Source organism: Atractosteus spatula, chromosome 9, assembly GCF_055471065.1.
Source record: "Atractosteus spatula isolate fAtrSpa1 chromosome 9, fAtrSpa1.hap1, whole genome shotgun sequence".
NCBI lineage: Eukaryota > Metazoa > Chordata > Actinopteri > Semionotiformes > Lepisosteidae > Atractosteus > Atractosteus spatula.
Window position 1 is genome coordinate 20839846 of NC_142714.1, and position 21771 is coordinate 20861616.

Below are 21771 nucleotides of genomic sequence, written 5' to 3' on the forward strand. Positions count from 1 at the left end.
AATAAAGACTGCAACGTGAAGATATTTCCTTAAAGTACAGACCTCTCACAACCTCTTCAGCTATCAATATTCTGGATTTATCATTTTGGAAAAAGTGACAATGCCATTTTGGGGATTGGGAGAATGCGATTAGGTATATGGATGCCACAGCAGTTGGGTCTATATGACTATGAAATAACATTAATTTATCATTGACTTATAACTCCATTATAAGATAAGATAAGATCACTTTATTGGCCACATACAATTTCTTGTATTAGGAATTTGTCTTTTTCACATACCCCAACTTGCTCTCCATGAGACACACAAACAGGGAGAGAAGCTTGGGGTCAGAGCACAGGATCAGCCATTTATATGGCGCCCCTGGAGCAGTTGGGGTTAAGGGCCTTTGCTCAGGGGCCCATCAGAGTATTAATACTCTGTCGGCCGTGGGATACAAACCGGCAACCTTCCAGCCACAGGTGAAGATCCTTAGCCACTAAGCCACCACACATTATAATAGCATTTATAATGCTATTAAAAGTAATAGCATTTCTGACTCTCTTGGGACCCTGGCATGTAAATGCGATCGACACCTCCCAGAATAAAAGCTAAAGGCTACCATATGCCTAATGTATAGCCTTACATGATTTCAGTAATTTGAAAGGGCTACAGGTTAAAAAAGGATACAGGGAAACTCAACATACTGTACAGTACATCTAGAAATATTTTTACTACTTTCATAAAGTTCCCCTTCACATAATGGGAATACTTATTTTCATATGGTTCACATGTAAAAGGAAACCTTCACCTACCTGGCTGCTACAAATTGCAAACCAAGTTCTGAGTTGCAAGTTTTGTTATTAGAGGACTTGCTAATTGTGCTTGAAGTTTGTCATGACAAAAATTGATTTAATTCAGACTTGCACTTTGGGCAAATAACCAAAAATTCTACTCAATTCAAATTAAAGGTTCCAGGAAACAGTTCGTAATACTAGCAATGCTCACCCCTGATCCTAGAGAATCACACCTGAAATGCCACCTTTAAAACTTTAGTGTCTAAAGGTGTGAGGCAAATAATGTGAACCACTTGATAATAAACCTTTGTTCAACCAAATATATCGATTGACTGTGTGGTATCATTCATAGTGTTACTTGGAAAGTGTCCCTTTATACTGATGGGTTTTTTCCTGCAGAAATGGGAGTGAAGCATCTTGCTCAAGGATACAAACAGCAGTGTCTCATCCAGGGTTTGCAAAAATCTGCTTCCAGTTTAACAACACTATTTCAGATCTATTCTGGGTAAGTTGTGACTGAAACATCTGTACGGAAGACAACAGAACAAACGGGGCAGAGCACAAAGCCATTGGGGCAGAGCTTCTGTTTCTTTATAATTGGTTGTAATATTTTACAGTCTTTTTCTTCTTAAAACAGATCTGTTTCATCTAATCTTTGCACCACATTGACTTGTTTCCTTTAAAAAATAATCAAATCCATTAAACTAATATCTAGTTTACGAGAAAGTTCCTCTAATATTCCTCTATTTGGTGTTTTCATAATGAGACTAGGGCATTAGATTAACAGACTGGTCAGGCACAGCATTACAACGGAAATCAGCGTGTGGTATGGGATTTAAAACAGTACAGGAAATGACTTTTGCATCAGTATTTATTTGGGTTGTTTTGCTTTTTTTGCAGTTAAAGCGTGTTATTTAAAATTCAGAATTTCTCAAATATGAAACAATTCGTAAACCCCAACTCAAACTGAATTCCTTTACGATCTCAAACAAATACAGTACAGCTCCAACCTCTATTATTATAACCCCAACCCACAATACATTGCTAGTTCCTTAGTTGTACTTCCGGTGGTGAAAGGTCCTGGCTTCTGCAGAAAGGAGGTAGAACCGCCGAGAAGCTCAATTCAGACGAAATCGTGTGTGCTAAGGTGTTTGGAAAAAAATATGGTAAGGTGATTTATGGTGGGATGTTTTACATAAATATGATGTTTCAAGATACTATTCAGTGAGCGATTAAAGCGTTTCAATTTTTGTAATTTGTGATGTTCACGTTTTTTAAGGCCTACGTTGAAGGCTTTGTGCGGGATTATCTGATGATAAAATCTGTAGCGCCTTGTGTTTGCAGCGTTAGTTTCCAGTTAACACGTAATTTTTGTCCCAACATATCAAAAGAGATTTACATAGGGTAGCTGTAAAAGCTATGCCGTAATCACTAAAATTATAACATTTTAAAAGCAGACAGTGATGTGTGTTTATTACTGTGGTTGAAATGGCCATTTATCGACCAGTAGTGGCTGTTTTAAACGGCCCAAGAGCAGAGGTCGTGGCTGTTAAACAAATATCTAAGATGGCCCTACTGATGTCATTATTGTTTTTTTTCCCTAGAAATACAGTATTGAGAACGTTTTTTGGCTTTTGGGTGAATTACGAAGAAATCATGTTGATATTTTGCTAAAACTGTAATGTTCTGTAGCTCGATGTCTTGCCAGCTTACCCCATCGTTTATTTCTCAATTTATATAGGTCTCCGAAGCTCTATTTTTATACGCCAAGTTTAGAAAACAGAGATGTAAATTCTGATACAATTATAAAAGCCTTCTGGGTTTTGTGTCGAAAGATTACACTTAAATAAGGTCCGTCGCATCTAGCTCTAGAAGTGCATTTCTAGAAGTACTTTATTGACCCGGGGATTTTATCCCGGGAGTCAGTAATGAGGTATATAAAAAGTTTTAGACACGGTCTTTGTTTAAAAAAAAAAATAAGCATCGTAAATAAATTGGCAGCAACGGGTCATCGGTGTTTGCTGAACTTCATATTAAGTTCTTGGTACGGTTTCCGAGTAACGAATAAAAAACACAATCATAGTTAAACAATGGGTACATAATGATATAACGATCATAGGGTCTATACGTTGATTTCTGTATTTCTTCCTTCTCATGAAGCTTATTATTGTAACTGCTTGCAGTGGGATGTAATTTGAAAATCTTTGTTTTATTCCTAGTCTCACACAATTCTGCTGGTTCAGCCCACCAAGAGGCCTGAAGGCAGGACGTACGCTGATTATGAGTCTGTAAACGAATGCTTGGAAGGTAAGTCACTATAGGCAGGCATTTGCACTAGCAATGGCCCATATCTAATTTAATTGTGGATTTCTTCAGGAACATCTGGAAGAATCCCCTGTAGCTGGTCTTACAGCACTTTCTCATCTGTGTTTTTGGGTGTGTTGAGTTGTTGTTTGGTATTTGTTTGGTAAGTACAATGTGGGGAATGGGAATTTTTGGAATGGGGGGAGGGGGATCCCAAATGGCTCAGATGTTAAAGGCTGTTGCTGGGCGTGCAGATGGGGCTCTCTGATTCCAGTTTGCGAAGTGCAGCAGGGGCTGTATCTTCGTCGGATTGTGATCGGGATTCTCCAAAGGCCAGCGCACAGTCGGTTCAGTGCCGCCAACAGTAGGGTTGGGATTAGTCAGAAAGGGTCCTTTCCACTCTTGGCAAAACTTGTCGGGCACTTGCCCGCTTAGCTAATGCCATGATCAGCGTGCTACTCCACTAATCCGGACCGACCCACTGAGTCCATTAGAGCTGTGCATTGCATCTGCTAATAACCGTGTAAAAATGTATCTGCCAACTTACTTGGCTTAAGATGCACGTTTTACAATGGTGCATTGGGCAATTGGAAAATTAGGCTCCACTGAACACATTTAATAGACTTGAATAAGAGTGAAATTATTTGGCAGTACAATATTACCTATACAGTTGTATTAACCATAAAATAATTTGCGGTGTTATTAGCATACCTCTATTAGAATCTTAGTAAGCATGTTGTTAAACTTGGTTCTTTCGATTCAAGATAGTATGTTTTAATGACGTACAAATAAGGAATAGATTTTGTTTTTTGTGTCGTAGACTGTGAACAGGCTATAAATTGATATGGCAAATGTTTAATGCAACATAAAATGCTCTCAACGCAAAAGGGTAGTCGGAAAATTCAATACTGATGTATGTTTGATGATTCACTTAAGTGTTTTTTTTAACATTTGGCATTTTATAGTAAACATGGGACAAACCAAAACTTCAAAATGTAACTTCACATGCATTACTATTTTTAATTTTTCCTAAACCAACGCCTTAAGGTGGAATTGGGCTTATTTGTTGCAATGCATGTTTCTCCTTCTCTTTTTACTTTAGCTATAGCCAGAACTTCTTGTCTAACCACAACAGTTTTCTTTGCTTATCAAAAGACCTGCGTCAGTCTCTAACTGCTATACCTTTGAAGGCTATTTGTGTGACAAACACTTTTGTTAGTACTTGGACAGACATTTTTTATGCTCAGTTATTCCTGTACATTTTGCAGGATGTCTAAAAACTGTCCTAGTACGCAACTTGGCTCATGTTGCTCTGGATTTTTCACTGCTACTTCATGCATCTTGCACATCACAGTCTGTCTTTTCTTATGCATTAACTCTAGATGACATTGTTGCAATGCTAGTGTAGTATCAGACAGATGTGATTTTTTTGTGTTGGTATTTCACAGTGCTGCATTCTATAATTACAATTAACATCTGCATTAACACCACACTTTTCTCCCTGAGGATTGTACTGGAAGTTCAGTAGAACTACAAGTCTGTGTAGTTGTTCATCACTAAAGTGTAAAAAAATAACAGGTGGACAGTTTGCCATCTTGGAAAGTTCAAGTGACAATGTTAGTGCTCCAAGATGACTCTGACAAGACTCTGGTTTCTATTTAACATCTGATCTTAAGAATTTAATTACACTAATCTTAAGGAGTGTGATTGCATGTTTAGAAGTCTTAATCAGTTGATTATTGAAAGTTTCTGTATAATCTGCATACCTGGGATTCCCCTAAACCATGATGCACAATTCTTCACTTCCAATCAGTGCTGGATCTCTGTCAGAGCTGTGGTGACTGTGTTATGTTAAAGAATGAGTGCCTTAAAAGTAGGGGGTTCAGAGGAGCCTACATTTCCTCATTCCATCATGTACCCTGCACTGTGACATTTATACATGACATTGCATGTATTTGTATGATATACACATAATGGAATACAATAGTAAGTTGAGTTTTGTAACATGTATCGTTCATATTCTATTGTTGTGTAAACATTGTGCCATAAAATCTACATCTGATATGACTGCAGATGAGGCTTACAGCTTAATTTTAAAGTGCTGTCACCCTTGAAACAGTAGTGTGCTGTGAGATGTGAGCAGGTCTATATCTTGGACATGGCAAGTGGTTTTATCGAGTGTCTTTGTTCTTGTAGGAGTGTGCAAAATGTACGAAGAGCATCTGAAGAGGATGAATCCCAACAGTCCATCCATCACCTATGACATCAGCCAGCTGTTTGATTTCATCGATGAACTTGCTGATCTTAGCTGTCTTGTGTAAGTTTTTCTTTAAGCTTAGCATGTGGATGGGGCCAAACCTTTTGAAAAGGCTTTGGGAACATAAGGCTGAAGTTTGCGCACACCCTGAGATGGATTTCTGAGTTGCAGTCTTCAAGATTCTGGTTTTATTCCAACATACCATGTTTTTACAAAACTTAAAAGTTGGCATTTGCATACTTGATAACTATTTGAGAATATAAATCATTGATATAAATTAGGAAGAGCAGTGTACCCATACACATATACGCATACTCTTGATAATCCAGCAATTGCATCATCATAATATAAACATTCACCTCTTATCTCTACTCTTCTTAATCCACATACAAGTATTTGGAATCCCGTGGTCTCAAAAATTACTACTGTATGCACTAGGGTATTTGCCCAACTACAGTTGGGTATATGCCCTATGTGCATCTTTTCCTGAAGTTGCGTGTTGAAGGCAAAGTTTCGTTATGCAAGACCTACCTTTTTGATCTTCATGTTGGAATCCTGTTAGCATACAGGTGCACCACTAGTTAAATTCTAATTTATCTCAGTAACTTGAAATGTAATAGAAGACTTCTCTGTAATTGTTTGCTTCAGTTTTTGTTACCATTTTATGGCGGTGGTACATTAACAATTTTTCAGTCAGTGGGTGCTAACTCCTGTCTTGAGTGGCTGCTGGAAGAGATTTGACCTACAAATAACTTTTGTAATAACCCTAGTTTCCTTTGGTTCAATTGACAGCAAACCATCAGAACATGGAGATATGTGTTAAATGCATCTTGTACCAGTAATTCTGCTTCTACTATGCTAGTCCTATTCAAGACCACTATTGTGGAGATTATTGAGTTGAACACAGTGGTGAGGGTATGGGTTTCTAGTGATATGACAAGACTTGGCTATTGCAAGAATCTACATGCCATTGTGTTTTAGATTCAAACATCTCTTTCCTTTGTCAGGTTCCGTGCGGACACTCAGACATATCAGCCTTACAACAAGGACTGGATCAAGGAGAAGATCTACGTGCTACTGCGTCGCCAGGCTCAGCAGGCAGCCAAATAGTGTGGATGGGCATGGGTGTCTTACCGAGGGTGGGAGGTTGGGGTCAGGCAGCAGGGAGGGGGGCAGTGGAGACCATTTTTGTAAAATAGTAGATGAGATCTTGCTGAAACTTGGGATTTGTTTTTTTTTTTAAAGATGGATGGGTAGGGGAATGCTGCTGTTTGTTTTTGCTATTTAAAAATATATTTTCACCCTCAATTTTTTTCTTCAACTGCAACCTAAAACAAGAACGACCGAAAAGTTTCTGCTAGGAGATTGAACTGCAATCTTTTTTTCTTTTTCCGTGTAGGTTTTCACCAGATGGCGCCTATTAGAAATGCAGGTTCAGGGATTCCTTTGCAAGTCCTAATGTAATGTGTGCAGACAGCAAAGCCTTTATCATAATCTTCATGGTTCTGAAAGGAGCTAACGGTTTATCAGAGTGACGCTTGGGCTTAGTTGTACTGAGATGTTTTAGTAATGCTTGTTAAAGCGCAAATAGCTGTTCACCAGTGTTGTTAAGATAATTGGTCAGTAGGATTTCAGAATTGCAAAAGTTGCTCAAAATGCATTATATTTGTTTCTTACTGATGGGCAATCATACCTTCCCTTTTTTTACTTGTACCAGTTTCGTAAAGTTACTGTGCTGGCATGGTAACTAGAGAGGACCATCCTCATGCTGATTGATTTCCACAGTATTGTGCACTTGGGAGCAGTCTCTGTCGTGTTGTTTCTTTGGGATATGAGTTTGAAGTTGTATTGGTCCCCAAGTAGAATGTGCCTGTGAACCTATCTGGATTAACAGTTAAATCATTAGGACAGGGTCAGGGGAGTACTAGAAATGACCTAATAATTCACAACTTTTAAAGAAATAGCTAGGACATAAAACACATGATAAGAGATGACTAGAGAGCAACTCTGCTTTACAGCTACAGGCTGTTTGTTCTGGTCATTGGAGGAAAAGGTTCAAGGCTTCAAGAAACACATTCTGAAAAGGTTATCTGGTCAGGCTTGTAAGAACGAGAGGTGAAGTGAAAGGTCAGTTCAAGACTTGTTTTTTACTGTAACTAAACTCAGTAACTGGTGGCGGTAGGTCACTGTCCTAAAGTGAACATAATTAAAGCAGACAACTAACACTAAAATCTGCATTTAACCCGCTTAATTTAGATATGCATAAACATTCAAAATTGAGCCCTTGGCCATTTTATAAAATGACAGTGTGGTACAGATGACATCTTGTGAAATTTGCTGACATTTGAGCCCTGCCGAAAGTGTGAATTGAAGGATAAGTATCTATTTGGCTGTGCTCCCTGTGGAGCATTTTTCTGCTTATTTCGGTTGTCAGGTTTAATGAATGTGGAAGAGGATTTTATAGTGTATTGTTCCATATTCATTTGCGCCATTTGCTGAAGACCCTTCACAGAAAGTTTTTCTAATCACTTTGGAGGTTCATCTTTTGTTAAACCTTACTCTTGTAAACATTTGTCTCCTTGTCACTTACCCAGTAGACCTTGTCAGCACCCATTAAAATGTTTCTTTTGTGTTTGACAAAATAAATACCTCTTTATCTGTTAATCCTTGTGGTTTGTGTGTGCTTACATTTGATTACAGTATGTAGAGTCTCCTGTATCTCTTGGTATTAAGTAGTGGATTGACTAATCTGGTAAGATGTTCATTATTTGTAGTCCTCAAACACCTAAAGATCACACCATATTTCCAACAAGGTAATAGGTTTAATTGACTTATTTCTTGTGTGTCAGTTGTCGTAAAACATCTCTAGCATGCTCAAAATGGATAGTTTTTGTACTTCTCTTTCGGTCACTTTGTTTCCAGTGGCTACATGGCTGATCACTACTGTCAATTCTACTTGTCTGATGTGGTGAGGGGGGGTGGCACGGTGATGCAGTAGTTAGCATTGCTGCCTTGTAGTGCTGGGGCCCTGGGTTCAGTTCCTGGGGTGGTATGTACATTTCCTCCAAGGCACACTGGTAGATTAATTGGCTTTTGTAAAATTGGCCCTGGTGTGAGTGTGTGCATGTCTTGTTTGCCCTGAAATGGACTGGCATCCCACACTGAGTGTATTCCACTCTGGGCCATTGTCACCCTAGAAAGGATAAGTGGTTATTGCAATTGATGTGAGTTAAGTGCAAAACTATCAAAAAATGGAAACATTCACAAATGAAACCAATGAAAAGGTCATATGGAGTGTAAGCATGCGGGACAAATCGAAATGAAGAAGAGGTTGTTAGTGTGGGTTGAGAGGTCCCACCTAATAGTCTGAGGCAGTAATTGAGACTAGTTCGTTACCCTTAAGAACTGGGATAGTTTTTATATTGTGGGCTTTATTGAATAAAGACACTTCTAGATCATGGGGGTGGTAGCAGTGGTATTAGTCGGAAAAAGACATCTGTGCTTAACTTTGCCAACGTGGGGATAGAGATCGTGTGACCTTTCTCTTGTTTAATGTATCATGCAGAGGAAAAATGGAAGTATTGTGCCCATGATAACAGAGGTTAAATATTGCAGGGTGTTGCATCTGTGCACAAGGACAGCTTGCAAGGAAGTAGTAAATCAGAATGTTGTACCTCAGTGTTTCCAGCTCATCTTAATTTTTTACTTTCTGAGCTTATCATGCATCCTGTAAAGACTTCATCCCAAGAGTATTCAAATCAAAGCCGATAAAGCAGTAGCCTGAATGGTTCAAATAAAACCTATTGAAAATATACAAAACAAGAATGTATTTTAAGAATGAGTAAAGTTGTCTGCTTAAAGTGAGAATGATCTGCAAATGTAGGTAAAAGGGGATTTTGGAACACCAGAGTAATGAATATTGCAGTCTAAGCTCAACATCATAACAGCACAAGGAAGCAAAGTGTTCTGTGGCAGGAAAATAGCTGATGTATTAACTGTGTATTTTATATTTTTACCACAGAAGAAATACCACACCTCAGGCTGAGAAAAGACCATGTTCTATTCTAAATATTTACAAATAAATGTGTTACAGGTGCTTTATGCGCTTGAGATAAATCTCTATCTCTTATTATATTATGTATTAAGATAAGATCACTTTATTAGCCATATACAATTTCTTGCATTAGGAATTTCTTTTCGCATACCCCAGCTTGCTCTCCATGAGACACAGGCACACAGACAGGGAGAGAAGCTTGGGGTTCAGCCATTTATACAGCACCCTGGGGTTAAGGGCCTTGCTCAGGGGCCCAACAGAGTAGGATTCCTCTGCCGGCCAATGGGATTTGAACTGGCAACCTTCCAGCCACAGGCACAGATCCTTAGCCACAGTGCCACCGCATTGCCCATTACTGCGATAATATTGAAACTAAATTGCTGTTTATTATAAAAAGCCACTGAAAAAATAAACTGGAAGGAAAATCTACATCACTCTCCTTTATTTATTCATTGGCTGTTAACAAAACTCTTCCAACAGCGTTATATACTAATATACATGTAATTGTAAATCAGTATGCTTTGCTTGTTGTGGAGATCATAATAATTAGATCTAAGCAAAGCTGTGCTTAGTTCTAGGAGTATCCCTATGTCTGCTGGAGTTTCTTACATTTTGGCCCTTAATTTACAGTGCTAATTGGTGGCTGTAACTGATCTGCTTTCTGGTTTAGACTTTTTTTCTACACTTAGTCCTTCATTTCAAAATTACCCTAATTAATGTAATTATTTCCAACAACTTCAGCACACAGAGCCTTATACTGCAAACCTTCAACTTGCAAATTAAGAAATTGCTCCTTTCTGACTAAACAGCTCTTAATAGGTGATCAAGAAATAATGAACAGACAGGTAAGAATGACATTGTATCAGAAAACTCCCATGGTGAGTCAATGTTTACTTCTGCTTAAGTCCAATTGGTTATATTTCAGCTAACACATTCAAGTGACAGCGGTAATTAGCATAGGGTTGATTCCAATTACAAATCTGACTCCTCTAAATCAAAAACCAGAACACATGGGGGTTACCTAGGATCAGGACTGAAAACCACTGAAAAGGCAAATCATCTCTAAGGCAATAAGATTCCAGGGTATATTCAACATACTGTAGATTTAGAAAAGGTAAGTCTTGATCAAGCAAGAGCAGTAATGGATATGTAGATTTTCAGAAAGTTCCTTATGAAAGATAAATTCTCATTTTGCAGGCCGAAGGCACGAGATTGGATTGAGAATAGTATAAGATGTTCTCAATCAGATAAGAGGTGAATACTCCAATTAGGGTAGTATCATAATTAATTGGAGCAGTAGAGAGATCTGTTAGGACCACTGCTCCTCCTAATTTATATCAATGACTTAGATTCTGGTTCAGTTAGTAAACTAGTTAATCATGCAGATAATATTGAAATAGGTTTTGCAAACACTGTGGAAGTTGTAAAGGAAATGCAAAATGGCTCAGACAAAGTTTGAGACTTAAATTTAAAATATGCAAGTGCAGAATGTTAAATGCAGGTAGTAAAAATGAACTATAAATAAAAGATGGGGAACACCGAGCTTTAAGAAGCTATTTATGAAAAAGAGGTATTTGTTGACATAATTATTTAAACAGTATATTATATATTGAGTCAAAAATGTAGAAAAGGTGATACTTAAAAATTGTACTTTTGTGCTTGCAAAACCAATTTTAGAATGCTCTGCACAATTGTCGTATCACATTACAAAAATATATTACTGCTTTAGATTCAGTTCAAAGACGAGCAGCCAGATACACTCTCAGAATCAAAGGAATGTCCTTCAATGGGAGCTTAAAAATACTGAAACTTCTATAGAGAAGACTAAGAATGAACCAATTTCATGTATTTAAAATCCTCAAAGTATTGACAAAGTCATCCTTGCAGTATTCTTCAGAATCAACAGTTAAGCATGAATCAATAGTACATTTAAAACAGAGACCAGTGGGCTTTTCTTTACACAAAGGGTTGTGGGAGTCTGCAACACGTTTCCCAGAATTTATGTTAAAGCTGCTACCCTGGTTTCTTACACAAAACAGCAACGTGGGATCCTCCAATCTATTATCTATTAGAAATTAAACAAATTGGATGGGCCATATGACCTCTTGTTATTTGTTACATTTATTATTGTCTCACGTTTGTAGCTGTGAGCTCAAATTCCTGGCTTGAAAAAAATCCTGAAAAACCATTAAAAAAATAAAATGTCTTTTTACATAAAATGTCTTTAAACAAGGACAGAATTCCAATGTTTCCAAGCAGGTGTAGTCCGTCCAGATCTGTCACACAAATGCCCATCACCTGGCTTGCATCACACCTGACCCCTATCCTATCCCATCACCCCCATCCTCCATATTGCCTGTGAACACCACCCCCAAACCTGGCTTCAGGGGTGAGTCCCAGTTACCCTGAAGCATCATGGGAATCTAGTTTGGATTGCTTTTTGTCTGGCACCTCCCCTTTGACCAATTTGCCAAAGGTAACCATACCAGGCATGCAAAACTCCCGACAACATACCTCTGAGGTTCCCTGGGTCACTCTAGCCCCTCCACCTTGACAAGGTCACGACCCCCGGAGGGGATCCCCGGGGAGGAGCTAGAGACTGCTGCTGGGGAAAGAGAAGTCTGGTCTACCCTGCTCAGCCCGACACCACCATGACCCTCACCAGGAGCAAGCAGTAAGAAAATGAACTAAGATCAGAGTAAGCTACTATGTCCTAAGATGGTAAAAGAATCTGATATTTGCTTTGAGCAACAGCATCCATTTTTAATAAAAAAGAAAGGGCTAGGATCAAATTGTTGTGAGTGCCGAGAATAAAGTTGTAAAATGCCATTGGAAACCACTGAAATGTCACGGAAAAGGCATTGAGTTAGCCTAGAGGGAATGTGAAAACCCTGCCTTCTCCTTTTATTTGTTAAAACCATTCTTTGAGGGCTGTTGAGTGACATTTTTCACTCAATCAAAGTAAAAGCGACTCTTGAGATTTTCAGAACTGAATGTCAATTATTTGTGAAAATTTTCCGTATTTGTTTCTACCGATATACAATATGAAGGTTTCTCATGCCATGAACGCATAATTTATAAATGCCACAACTCTGGCTAGCCCAAGGCATTTCATTGCCAAATCACTTTTTTACTAGAAGCTATATTCTGACAACACTAGCCACACACAGCTGGAACAGTTAACAGAACGTGAATATCATTAACTGACCAAGTGCATTTGATTTTCAGACATTTCACTTTAGAAGTACTGAAATGTAACTGTAAATATTAATGTTGGTTGTAACATTTACTAATGTCCATGTGACAATCATGAAATTACACATTTCAACATTGGTACAGTTGGTACAATGGATACACAGTTTAAAATGGAAAATTCTTTTTTTAAGCTCTGGCAAAACAGAGCTGACCAAACGATTGTGTAAATAAAATACCAAAATTATTTCCCCATTTCTGATTTTGTGTTTAAAGTCAGAGACAAAAACTAACATCAGTGCCTAAAAAGTAAAACTTTCACTGGAACGTGCACACATTCCAAAAGATCTTCTTCAACATATCTAAACATTGAAAATATTTCATTGGGGAGCTGCTTTTGCAGGCTTTGGCTGCAAAGGAACAAGTAAAGGTTAACTCCACGCTGAAAAATAGAAAGGAAAAACGCAGCGTGTTCACCCTTGAGCCTTCTTCATTCATTTGTCTTAATTTTTCAGGGTGGAAATAACTTCCTTGTATCACACAATGCAGTAGAAGACACTGAATAGCAGTTCTCCTTTGTCAATATACAGCCACCATTGTTGTATGTAATGATGTATTGAAAACAAATATGAATTTTATCATGCACAATTTAGTCTAGTCTACTGGTGGTCACATTTATGGGGACTCTTGGAAACATTATTTAAATAAACCTAGGGAAAAATTAGAACAGACTATTGACTTAGTAGTATATAGAATGGGTATTCACTATCTCAAGAGAAATTCCAACAAAGGATGAGATTTCCTGCAACTTAACTCCAATCATTTAGGAATGGATCTGCCCTTCATTGTGAACACAGCAACATGTTGGTCTGCTCTCTGAATTCCATCCTAAAACATTAGTGGAGTATTTTGTCCATTTGGCTCTGTGTACAGTATTTGCTAGGATTTATTTCAGATTCTTGACATATTTCACCCTCTCTAGTTTCAAGCAATTTCATTTGTGGTCAAGTGACTTGGGAGGCCAGTGCATCAATGTTCCAGCCAGATCTTTATTATTTAATTTAGAGTTTTTTGGGTTGTGTGATAGAAGACATTGGATGACACACTCTGCCCAGGAGTCTTTTCCTGACGGAACAGCATCATTACAACAGCTGCAACGATGTTACTCCTTTACAAATGTACCCTGTGTTTCTACAACATCCAGGCACCAGAGTGTAAGAGCCTCTGATCTTCACGTCTGCCATCTCTGTGCTTTGGTGTTGAACATTTCTGCAATCTCTCCCTCGGTTTTCTTTTCACTTCCAGTCACAGTTACATTGAAGAATTGTTTGGTCTCCAGAACTATTCTCCATTTCTTTTTTAACTGGTCTTCTTAGCTTTACACCTTTCCCTACTACAACAGTTTCCTGCTTTTCTTCAGCATTTTCTTGGATATAGTGACATCAGATCTAGCATGAACATCAACATCAAAAATGGTGTGTGATTCTGGAGTTGATTTAATTATTCTTGTTTTTCTTCTCTGTGTTCCATTTTTCTTGCTATAACCACAATTTATATTTATCTGATCATTTACAGTCTTATTATGCAAAATTGACTTTTCTTGTATTTCCTGCAGAGAATTCTCTCCACTGCGGAGGGTAATTGAGATAATTATAGGTACATGATTTAATATCTTCTTTGAATACTTATCTACCCACCTTTTAGGTTCCCTGTTTGGAAAGAAAATGCTGAAACATTTACTGCTTTGTTCTAAATTTGTACATGATCATTTTGACTCTTGTGAAAAGTTCTGAAAACTGACAGCTGCCTTCTGAGAGGGGAGTTTATACCGTAAAACGGGGGAGGGTAGTTTCACAGAGGTAATTGAGGTAACATACTGTATATTTAGACCTATCCACAGTAATATTTTGTTTAAGAATAAACAAATGGCTTACGTATAATTGTACTGTTTCTGGTAAATTGTAAATTACTAAAATTGACCTGTTCTTAATAGACTGCACTACATACATTATCTCATGTTTCTCAACAAGACAAGACATTTACCGACATATCCGCGTTAACTCGGTTACAGCACTGTTCCAACGCTTAGAAGTAACAATTAATAATTAAAAAATGTCCAGTATCAATATTTTTGTTGACCTAGTGCCTGTAACCAGACGCCGGTAAACGATAACGTTTACGGGTTTTTTTCCCAATTTCAAGTATAGTAATCTACCGTTGTTAAAACACTTCGGCAGACATTATTTTTTGCACGGAGAATCCTGCTTTGGAAATACTGAGTAGCGTAGTTGCTAAGGGACAATTGACTAGTTTCGTAAAGCTGACATAAAATTATTTCCCAAGTATACTTGTGTCCGAAGAGGCCGTACACATTTGTGAATTGCCAGGGTGAATGCGCAGGCATCTGGACGCTATCCAGTCGATGTCTTCGCTGAGCTACGTGCGGAGGAGAGATAAGACGGACACCATAGCGATGCAGCCACACAGCACCTCTGCACTGTGTGCCCAGTTTAACCTACAGCCGTAGTCCCGCCCATCCCTGCACTTTTAAACACCATCAACTTGTCAATCATCACAGCACTGGCCAATCGCTTAGTAGGGGAGACCCTTGTTGTTCTAAAGAGGTATTGATTTTCACACATGATGGAGCTCGCGGGAGATGCTTATTGATTCACCTATTTATACCTTTATCATTTTTAACCTGCCTTTGATTTTTTTTTGTAAAGCATATTTTACTAGGCACGTTCTTCTAATTTTTTTCTTCCTTGAATCGATTTCAGTCCTTTTCATACAAAATGCCTGCTAGGTATGGTGCATTTTGTACAATACTAATTATGGAAAATGTTAGCAATAGTCATGTTACATGATGTTGTAAAACAGTCACTGTCGTTTATCAATGTGTAGAGGGTGCTATACTTTGATGTGGCATTGTCTGGACGGTGGGGCTCTGATTTGTATATATATATATGTTTGCGAGGGGAGTGGGGGGTTAAAACACTTAACGTATCCTTAAGAATCGGTAAAGAGAAAAAATCAGAAAATAGATCCAAGACGCTTCCTTTCATTGGGTTTGAAGTTGAATTAGCATAAGATAATAGTGCTCTGGCTTTTCTGTGAGCGGGTTTTTTTGAAGCGTTTGCTGCGTTTAATCTCTGGCAATGAAGGACGCGGCTGCACAGCCCATTTACTCGAGTTTTTTCCACCTTTGTGTTCTGAACTGATCTCTTCTCACTCTTGTTTCTCGCCACCCCCCACCCTTAGCATCTGAAAAGGCTGGTGCCTTTGAGTCGATGGCGCAGAGGCCCCACTGACAGGACAATAACCCACAAAGACGCGGTGAGTTGCTTTAAAAGTTAAAATACAAATTTAGCTGGAGCGGGAGTGAGAGAGAAAGTGGGGAGGGCACAGAGATGGGGAGATAGAGCGTCCTTTGTGATTGAGAAGGCTGCATCGAGCACATCTTTTTTTTTTATTCCTTCTTAATAAGACAGTTGCAAGGATCGTGCTGTTGCTGGTACGACAGACATTCTGCCTCACGAATTTTTTTGCTGTATTCCCCTTGCCTAAATTGCACGACCCCCTCCCCAGACTGCTGAAATGGACTGGAGTTGTCTTGCGGACTTGGTGCTCGTTCGGTCCTCCCTCCCCGATGCAGAATGTGCGATGCAGTCGGTTTCAGTGCAGACGCCGTTGCGGGTTGTAAATAAAAATAACAAAATGCGAGAGTCTGCTGTAGGGTAGGGAGGTCTGCCCGCTTCGAAGGACCTCCCCTGGAAAAAAAAACACAAGAGTGTTCGGAGGAGTTTGCTTGTTATAATTGGAAATGAGCTTCCGTTTTTTCAGTTAATCAAGATGCTGATTAAATAGATGACTTGTCCTTGCCAGTAGTGGGAGGATAATTGTATTCTGGCTACTTTAAGCGTTTTGCGCTGCATTGAACTGGAGGTGTAGACCACTGTGTCAAAGCTGTTGACTCTTTGACACGAACAGACATATAAGCTGCACTCTTACATAGGCTCAATTGTTTATATACGCAAATGCCCCTACTTCTATTAGACACGTGTGTGTTTCATAATAGACAATTACGCACAGGAACGGATGTTCTGAGCTCAGGTTATAAGGTTGAGTTTAAAGTGTTGTTGTTCGCAGAATTAAATCAAATGGCGTATATGTGATATATCTGTAGTTGTTTTCATAAGGGGGGGTGAGATAACCCTCATGCACCAACAAAGATGTCAGTTCGTTTTGCCTGGCACGAGCCAAACGCGGTGCGCCTGCATTGTTGAGAGAAAAGCGAGTGAGAGGGTGGTCGATTTTGAAAGACACAAAATGCGTTATGTCGTGCTACAAACGGATTTTTATTGTTTTTCGAAATCTATTTTCCACTGACAACAAAGTAACAAGATGTCGGCGAAATGTGGGGACCCCGCAGCTGCAGTCTGTGGCGAGCTTTGGGGGGCGGGAGACACTTCCTTAAATGTTTAAACTTAAAAAAAAACCATCACGAGTGTTTATGTTACATTCTTAAATGATCAACATCAGTAACGGCAGCGGCAGTTCAAAGGTGGGCTCAGAGTTCACATTATTCGGGCGAGATTGACAGAACTGTTTCTGAGGCTGGTTGGTATATCAGCGTGCTGGAAGACGTGATACAGTGTCTGGTTTTAGATGCTGTCTGGGGCTGAGGTGCAGATGAGACCCCTGGCAAAATGAAACTGAAATCACAGTCGCCCAATGCTAATTGGCTGAATTTGCTAAAATGTAACGAGAGTCATTCTTCTTATCTTCTTGCTCGGCATCACTTATTATCGGACAGGTTTCCAGGTTAGTAAGATGTGGAATCATTTAAAAACCGGCGTATCGGAGTGTCTTTGATAATGGACTCGAATACAGCTCAGTGTAATTTATTTCAAACGCGTATCCAATCCTCTGCGTCACATTGTTTTGTCGGCCCCATGAAACGCATGTGCTCGTTTTGTTGCTTGTTTATAATATCTTTTCATAACTATCAAACCAAGGGAGCTTTTAGAGTAATTTATACGAAGGAGAAGGGAACATACACAACAACTCTCCCTTGCAGATTGTTACAGTATTAAATTAAGTAGAGAATTTTAATAATTTTCTGGAGTCGTCTTTGAAATTGAGTTGACCGTCAGGGTCATTCAGCATCATCCGAATCAGTAATCAAGTAATCCCACACAGAAAGCAGAGTACTTTTGTTTGATAAAATTCCCAACGGTTGTTACTGTTATGTGTGGACAAGCAAAATGTTAGACTCTTTTTGGCATAGTTCTTTATAAATTGAGCCACGCACCCGTTATTGAACTTACGATGAAAGCCGGGGATTTGCAATCACAATTTAAGGCAGAGGAGGGCTAGCCTGGTCCTGGGGGGCCTGTGTGTCTTCAGCGTTTCATTCCAACTCAACTCTTAACAACCTGAATCAGCTCATTATTGGCTTAATGGGACCGATTTACAAAGCTTCCCCCATCTCTTTGGGTGCTGCTGCTTTGAAGAGACCTAGAAACCCTGCAGACACACTGGCCCTCCAGGACCAGGATTACTCAGCCTTACCTTAATGAAAGTTTTTACCTTCGTTTTCTCTGACATTGCAACAAAAATGTTTTATTTCTTGCCTTTCCCTTTTCTGTATCAGAACTTCGAAATTAAGAGGCCAATGAAAAATATTCTCCTTAGTCTACCTAACAGAATAAAACACTTATATCTGCTTTTTTCCATGTTACTGATATTCAGTCTAGGTCCTTGGCCCTGTAGGGCTGTTGTGTTTTCTCTTTTTCATTACACCCCAGGTGTAAAATGATTTGAATCACTTGGTTCCCTCTCTTTCCATGTCTTAACTCGCTGACGATTAAGTCATAAGATGTGACTGAAAATAAAGTATTCCCAGAGTCTTAATAAGAAAATTGAAAAAACTGTTTTTGTTTCTTTACAAGCTGAGAAGTGTTGATTCCCTCATTCTGCTAGATCTCCATACAGTATGACTCCAGTAACATGGTTTTTGGGAACCAGTTTGGCATATTCCATGGCTGCTCATTTTGTTGAAGTGAATCACATGGTTTCCTCGTCTAGATGTAAGGGCACTGAAAAACTACACATCTCTGGGAGAGGTGCTGATATCGACCTTAGCCTTCTAAAAAGAGAGTCTTTCTACATTTTTAGAAAGATTAATATCATATGGATTGAACACAGAATTAGATTTTAAATGTTTTATTTAAATGGGAGTTTGATTTATAAATGTAATATTTCTAAAGTGATTTTAAATGAGCACTCTGTTTTGATCGTGTTTGTGCTTGAATCTTTAGTGAAATTTATATAATCAGATGGGTCTATTTATTCAGTATGGTTCTTCCAAATGAAAACAAGTTCTTACCTCTCACTGGGAACCAGTTCCTTGTTGGGGAATTTCTATATAGAGTGGACCAAACATGTTTGTTCTGATGAAGGCTTTTGTGCTGAAACCTTGACAATTTTTAAATAATAACTGTATTTTGGAGTATCTAGTGGGGTGGCACAGTGGTGCAGTAGTTAGTATTGCTGCCTTTAATTCCTGATCTGGGGCACTATCTGCATGAAGTTCGTATATGTTCTCCCCATGTGTGTGGGTTTCCTCCCACAGTCTAAGGACATATGGGTAGGTTAACTGGCTTCTGTGAAAAACTGCCCTTGGTGTGAGTGTGTGCATGCCTGTGTTTGTGTCTGTGTGTGCTCTGTGATGGACCGGTGTCACGTCCAGGGAATATCCTGCCTTGCGCTCATTGCTTGCTGGGACAGGCTCTGTTCCTCCACGACCCTACATTGGATGAAGCGAGAAATTGGATGGATAGAGTATATAGGGTACAACCAATTGACCCAATTTTTTAATCTGTGTAAGCATATCAAGTGTCTCTCTCAATAACCCACAAAAGTTTTCACATCCGACTACTCCATGTTATCACGTAGGTTTATTCTTGCTTTTCTGTTTTTGGCAGCAATTATACCAGTAACATGTTGAGTAACAACTGAAGTTCAGGGTCACGGTTGTTTGTCATGTTTGTTGTCTCATCAGTTTTGCAGCTTAACATGTCAGGGCCAAAATTTGAAAGCAGAATGTTAAAGGCTACTATCAACATTTTAATATTTTGCTCACAATCAAGCAAGATTCAGAATGAAAAAAAGACGGGTGTGTTAAAAATTCTATGACTGGAACAGAGCTTTCTTGCAAATGTCTTTTGTTTCAGAAGAGTGAGCAGTTCTGAGCTACACTTCCAGTCATTTAAAAATGGCTGGTAATAGACTGATCAAGCGAATATTACCACAGGGTGTAAGAAAAGAAACTGTTACCTTGTTTCAGTCTTCACAGGGGCCATAATTTAAACCACAGAGGAAAGGTGCTACTGTTTGTGGTTTACAAACGTGCAGAAAGGACTAATGTTGTTGTAAAAATGTTCTCCAGAAAAGTTTGAGGTATCTCTTACACTCTTACCTGCTTTATAAAATATATTTCATACTTTTTATGGTGCATTTGAAAACAATCCGTATTCCTCTAATAGCTCTTGCATAATGTTAAGGGCTATTATTTAAACAGTCCTATACCCCTGTGTGTTTAGGGCGTATGGCTACTTAAAGAAGCAAAATGAATTTAGTGTGTTATCAACTGTATCGTAAGCCTGGTGTCTTTAAACTCCGACAATTGTCATTCATTATCACCAAGATAAACCCAGGGGTTTGATTAAGTTGTATGTCTGCAGAAAAAAATCCATTGCTCAATGCTCCAAGCAAAGATACAAATTTCCATTGGGGATCATTACATGAAATAATGCTGTTTCAAAATTTGATCCATATGTTGTAGAAATGGTGTTTCCGGGCAAGGTAGAGCTGTAGCCGTTGACAAACGTCTGTGTCGAACCTTTAGATAGCTCTAGAGAGTAGTAAAAATAGTGGAAGATTGTTTGAAACAAATCAGATTGTGGCTTGTGTAGTAGTTTCTAATGCATCAATGTATGAGAAGACTTGTTGAAGATTTTTTTAAATGAGCACAGTGTCTTCTGGGCTTCCACTAGACCAAAAACTCTGAAGGACAAATGAAAGAAGGGAATGCCACTGTAAAACAGTGGAAGAAATAAGTTCTTGTGTTATTTCATGGTTTCCACACATCTGCAGTAACACAGCAGAGGCTTAAAAGTAAACAAAAACTGGTAGTGGAAAGTGAACAAAATCATAGAAAGAAAGTTAAAAAAAGACTTCCACATAAACACTTGGAGAGACAAGGTAAGGCAGACAAAGCTTTCTCTACCACCTTGCTTTATTTAAACACTTCTGTTTTCCCACAATATGTCCTGGTCTGGTTTAAAATGAATGTCTTGCTTTTTTAGCTGCAGGAAGGAATCCTATCAAATACAGCCAAGTTTCTTTTTGTTCTAACTATTTTGGCTATTTTTTTGGTTGTTTTGTCTCTGAGTTCTGTATTCGACCACACTCTTGGCAACTGTTGTTATAATTGTTATAATATGTGCTTATGTTTTATATAGGCAAGTGAGGATGGAATCATTTAGAAAGGGAAGACTACTGTAGATCCTTTCTGAAACATAGTTACGGAGTTGATAGACATCCCTGTTTTGTTCAGAATCACCTCTCTTGTTTCTCACTTTTCCCTCTGTTCATGTTTTTCCCTGTGGTTTTTGGAAAAAGACCTGGTACTGACCTGACTGGCAGTGTAGACCGAGGGCTAAAGGAGAAGACCATGACGAGGAAGCCGATGCCATTGAGTTCACCACAGGGGGCACTGCGCTGTCCGTCACAAACCCCCTAAGGGCCCCCAGAGCCCAGCCCATGAAGTCCCTGCATGAGCTCAGCACGTCTGCTCTGGATGGGGCCCAGTCCATATGAAGTAGGTCATCCTCTACTCAGGATTCTCAAACCAGGCACGAAGTCTGTGGAAGATTTTTTTTTTAATTAGCAAGTCATTCATGACATTATATCATAAAGCTGAAGTGGAAGAGAAATAGGATGCCATCTTGCTCACACAACAAAGCAATTGCAGCCAGAAGTAATAGTAATCCATCTTATGTACTTGAGAATAAATTGTGCGATGCATGTGCAGTTGTTTTCATTTCAATCTGATTGGTGCTTTGCTGATTTCTCCCTGTGGAAGGCCTTAGTACCACGGATTTCTGCTGTGCAAAAGTTGT

The 21771-nt window shown here is 38.9% G+C and overlaps 1 protein-coding gene across 1 annotated transcript; it reads left to right on the forward strand.

Annotated features, from left to right (window-relative positions):
* Positions 1 to 1835: 1835 nt before the first annotated feature.
* Positions 1836 to 8001, forward strand: erh (ERH mRNA splicing and mitosis factor). The gene is made up of 4 exons (XM_088924691.1): positions 1836 to 1942; positions 2996 to 3083; positions 5277 to 5397; positions 6345 to 8001. The coding sequence occupies exons 1-4, from the start codon at positions 1940 to 1942 to the stop codon at positions 6445 to 6447; spliced, it is 315 nt and encodes a 104-aa protein (XP_088780817.1). The 5' UTR covers positions 1836 to 1939; the 3' UTR covers positions 6448 to 8001.
* Positions 8002 to 21771: the final 13770 nt, after the last annotated feature.

Coding starts and splice junctions, on each gene's coding strand:
- erh (XM_088924691.1), top strand. Junction 3,084..5,276: donor TGTAAACGAATGCTTGGAAG/GTAAGTCACTAT, acceptor TTGTTCTTGTAG/GAGTGTGCAAAATGTACGAA. Junction 5,398..6,344: donor GCTGATCTTAGCTGTCTTGT/GTAAGTTTTTCT, acceptor TTCCTTTGTCAG/GTTCCGTGCGGACACTCAGA.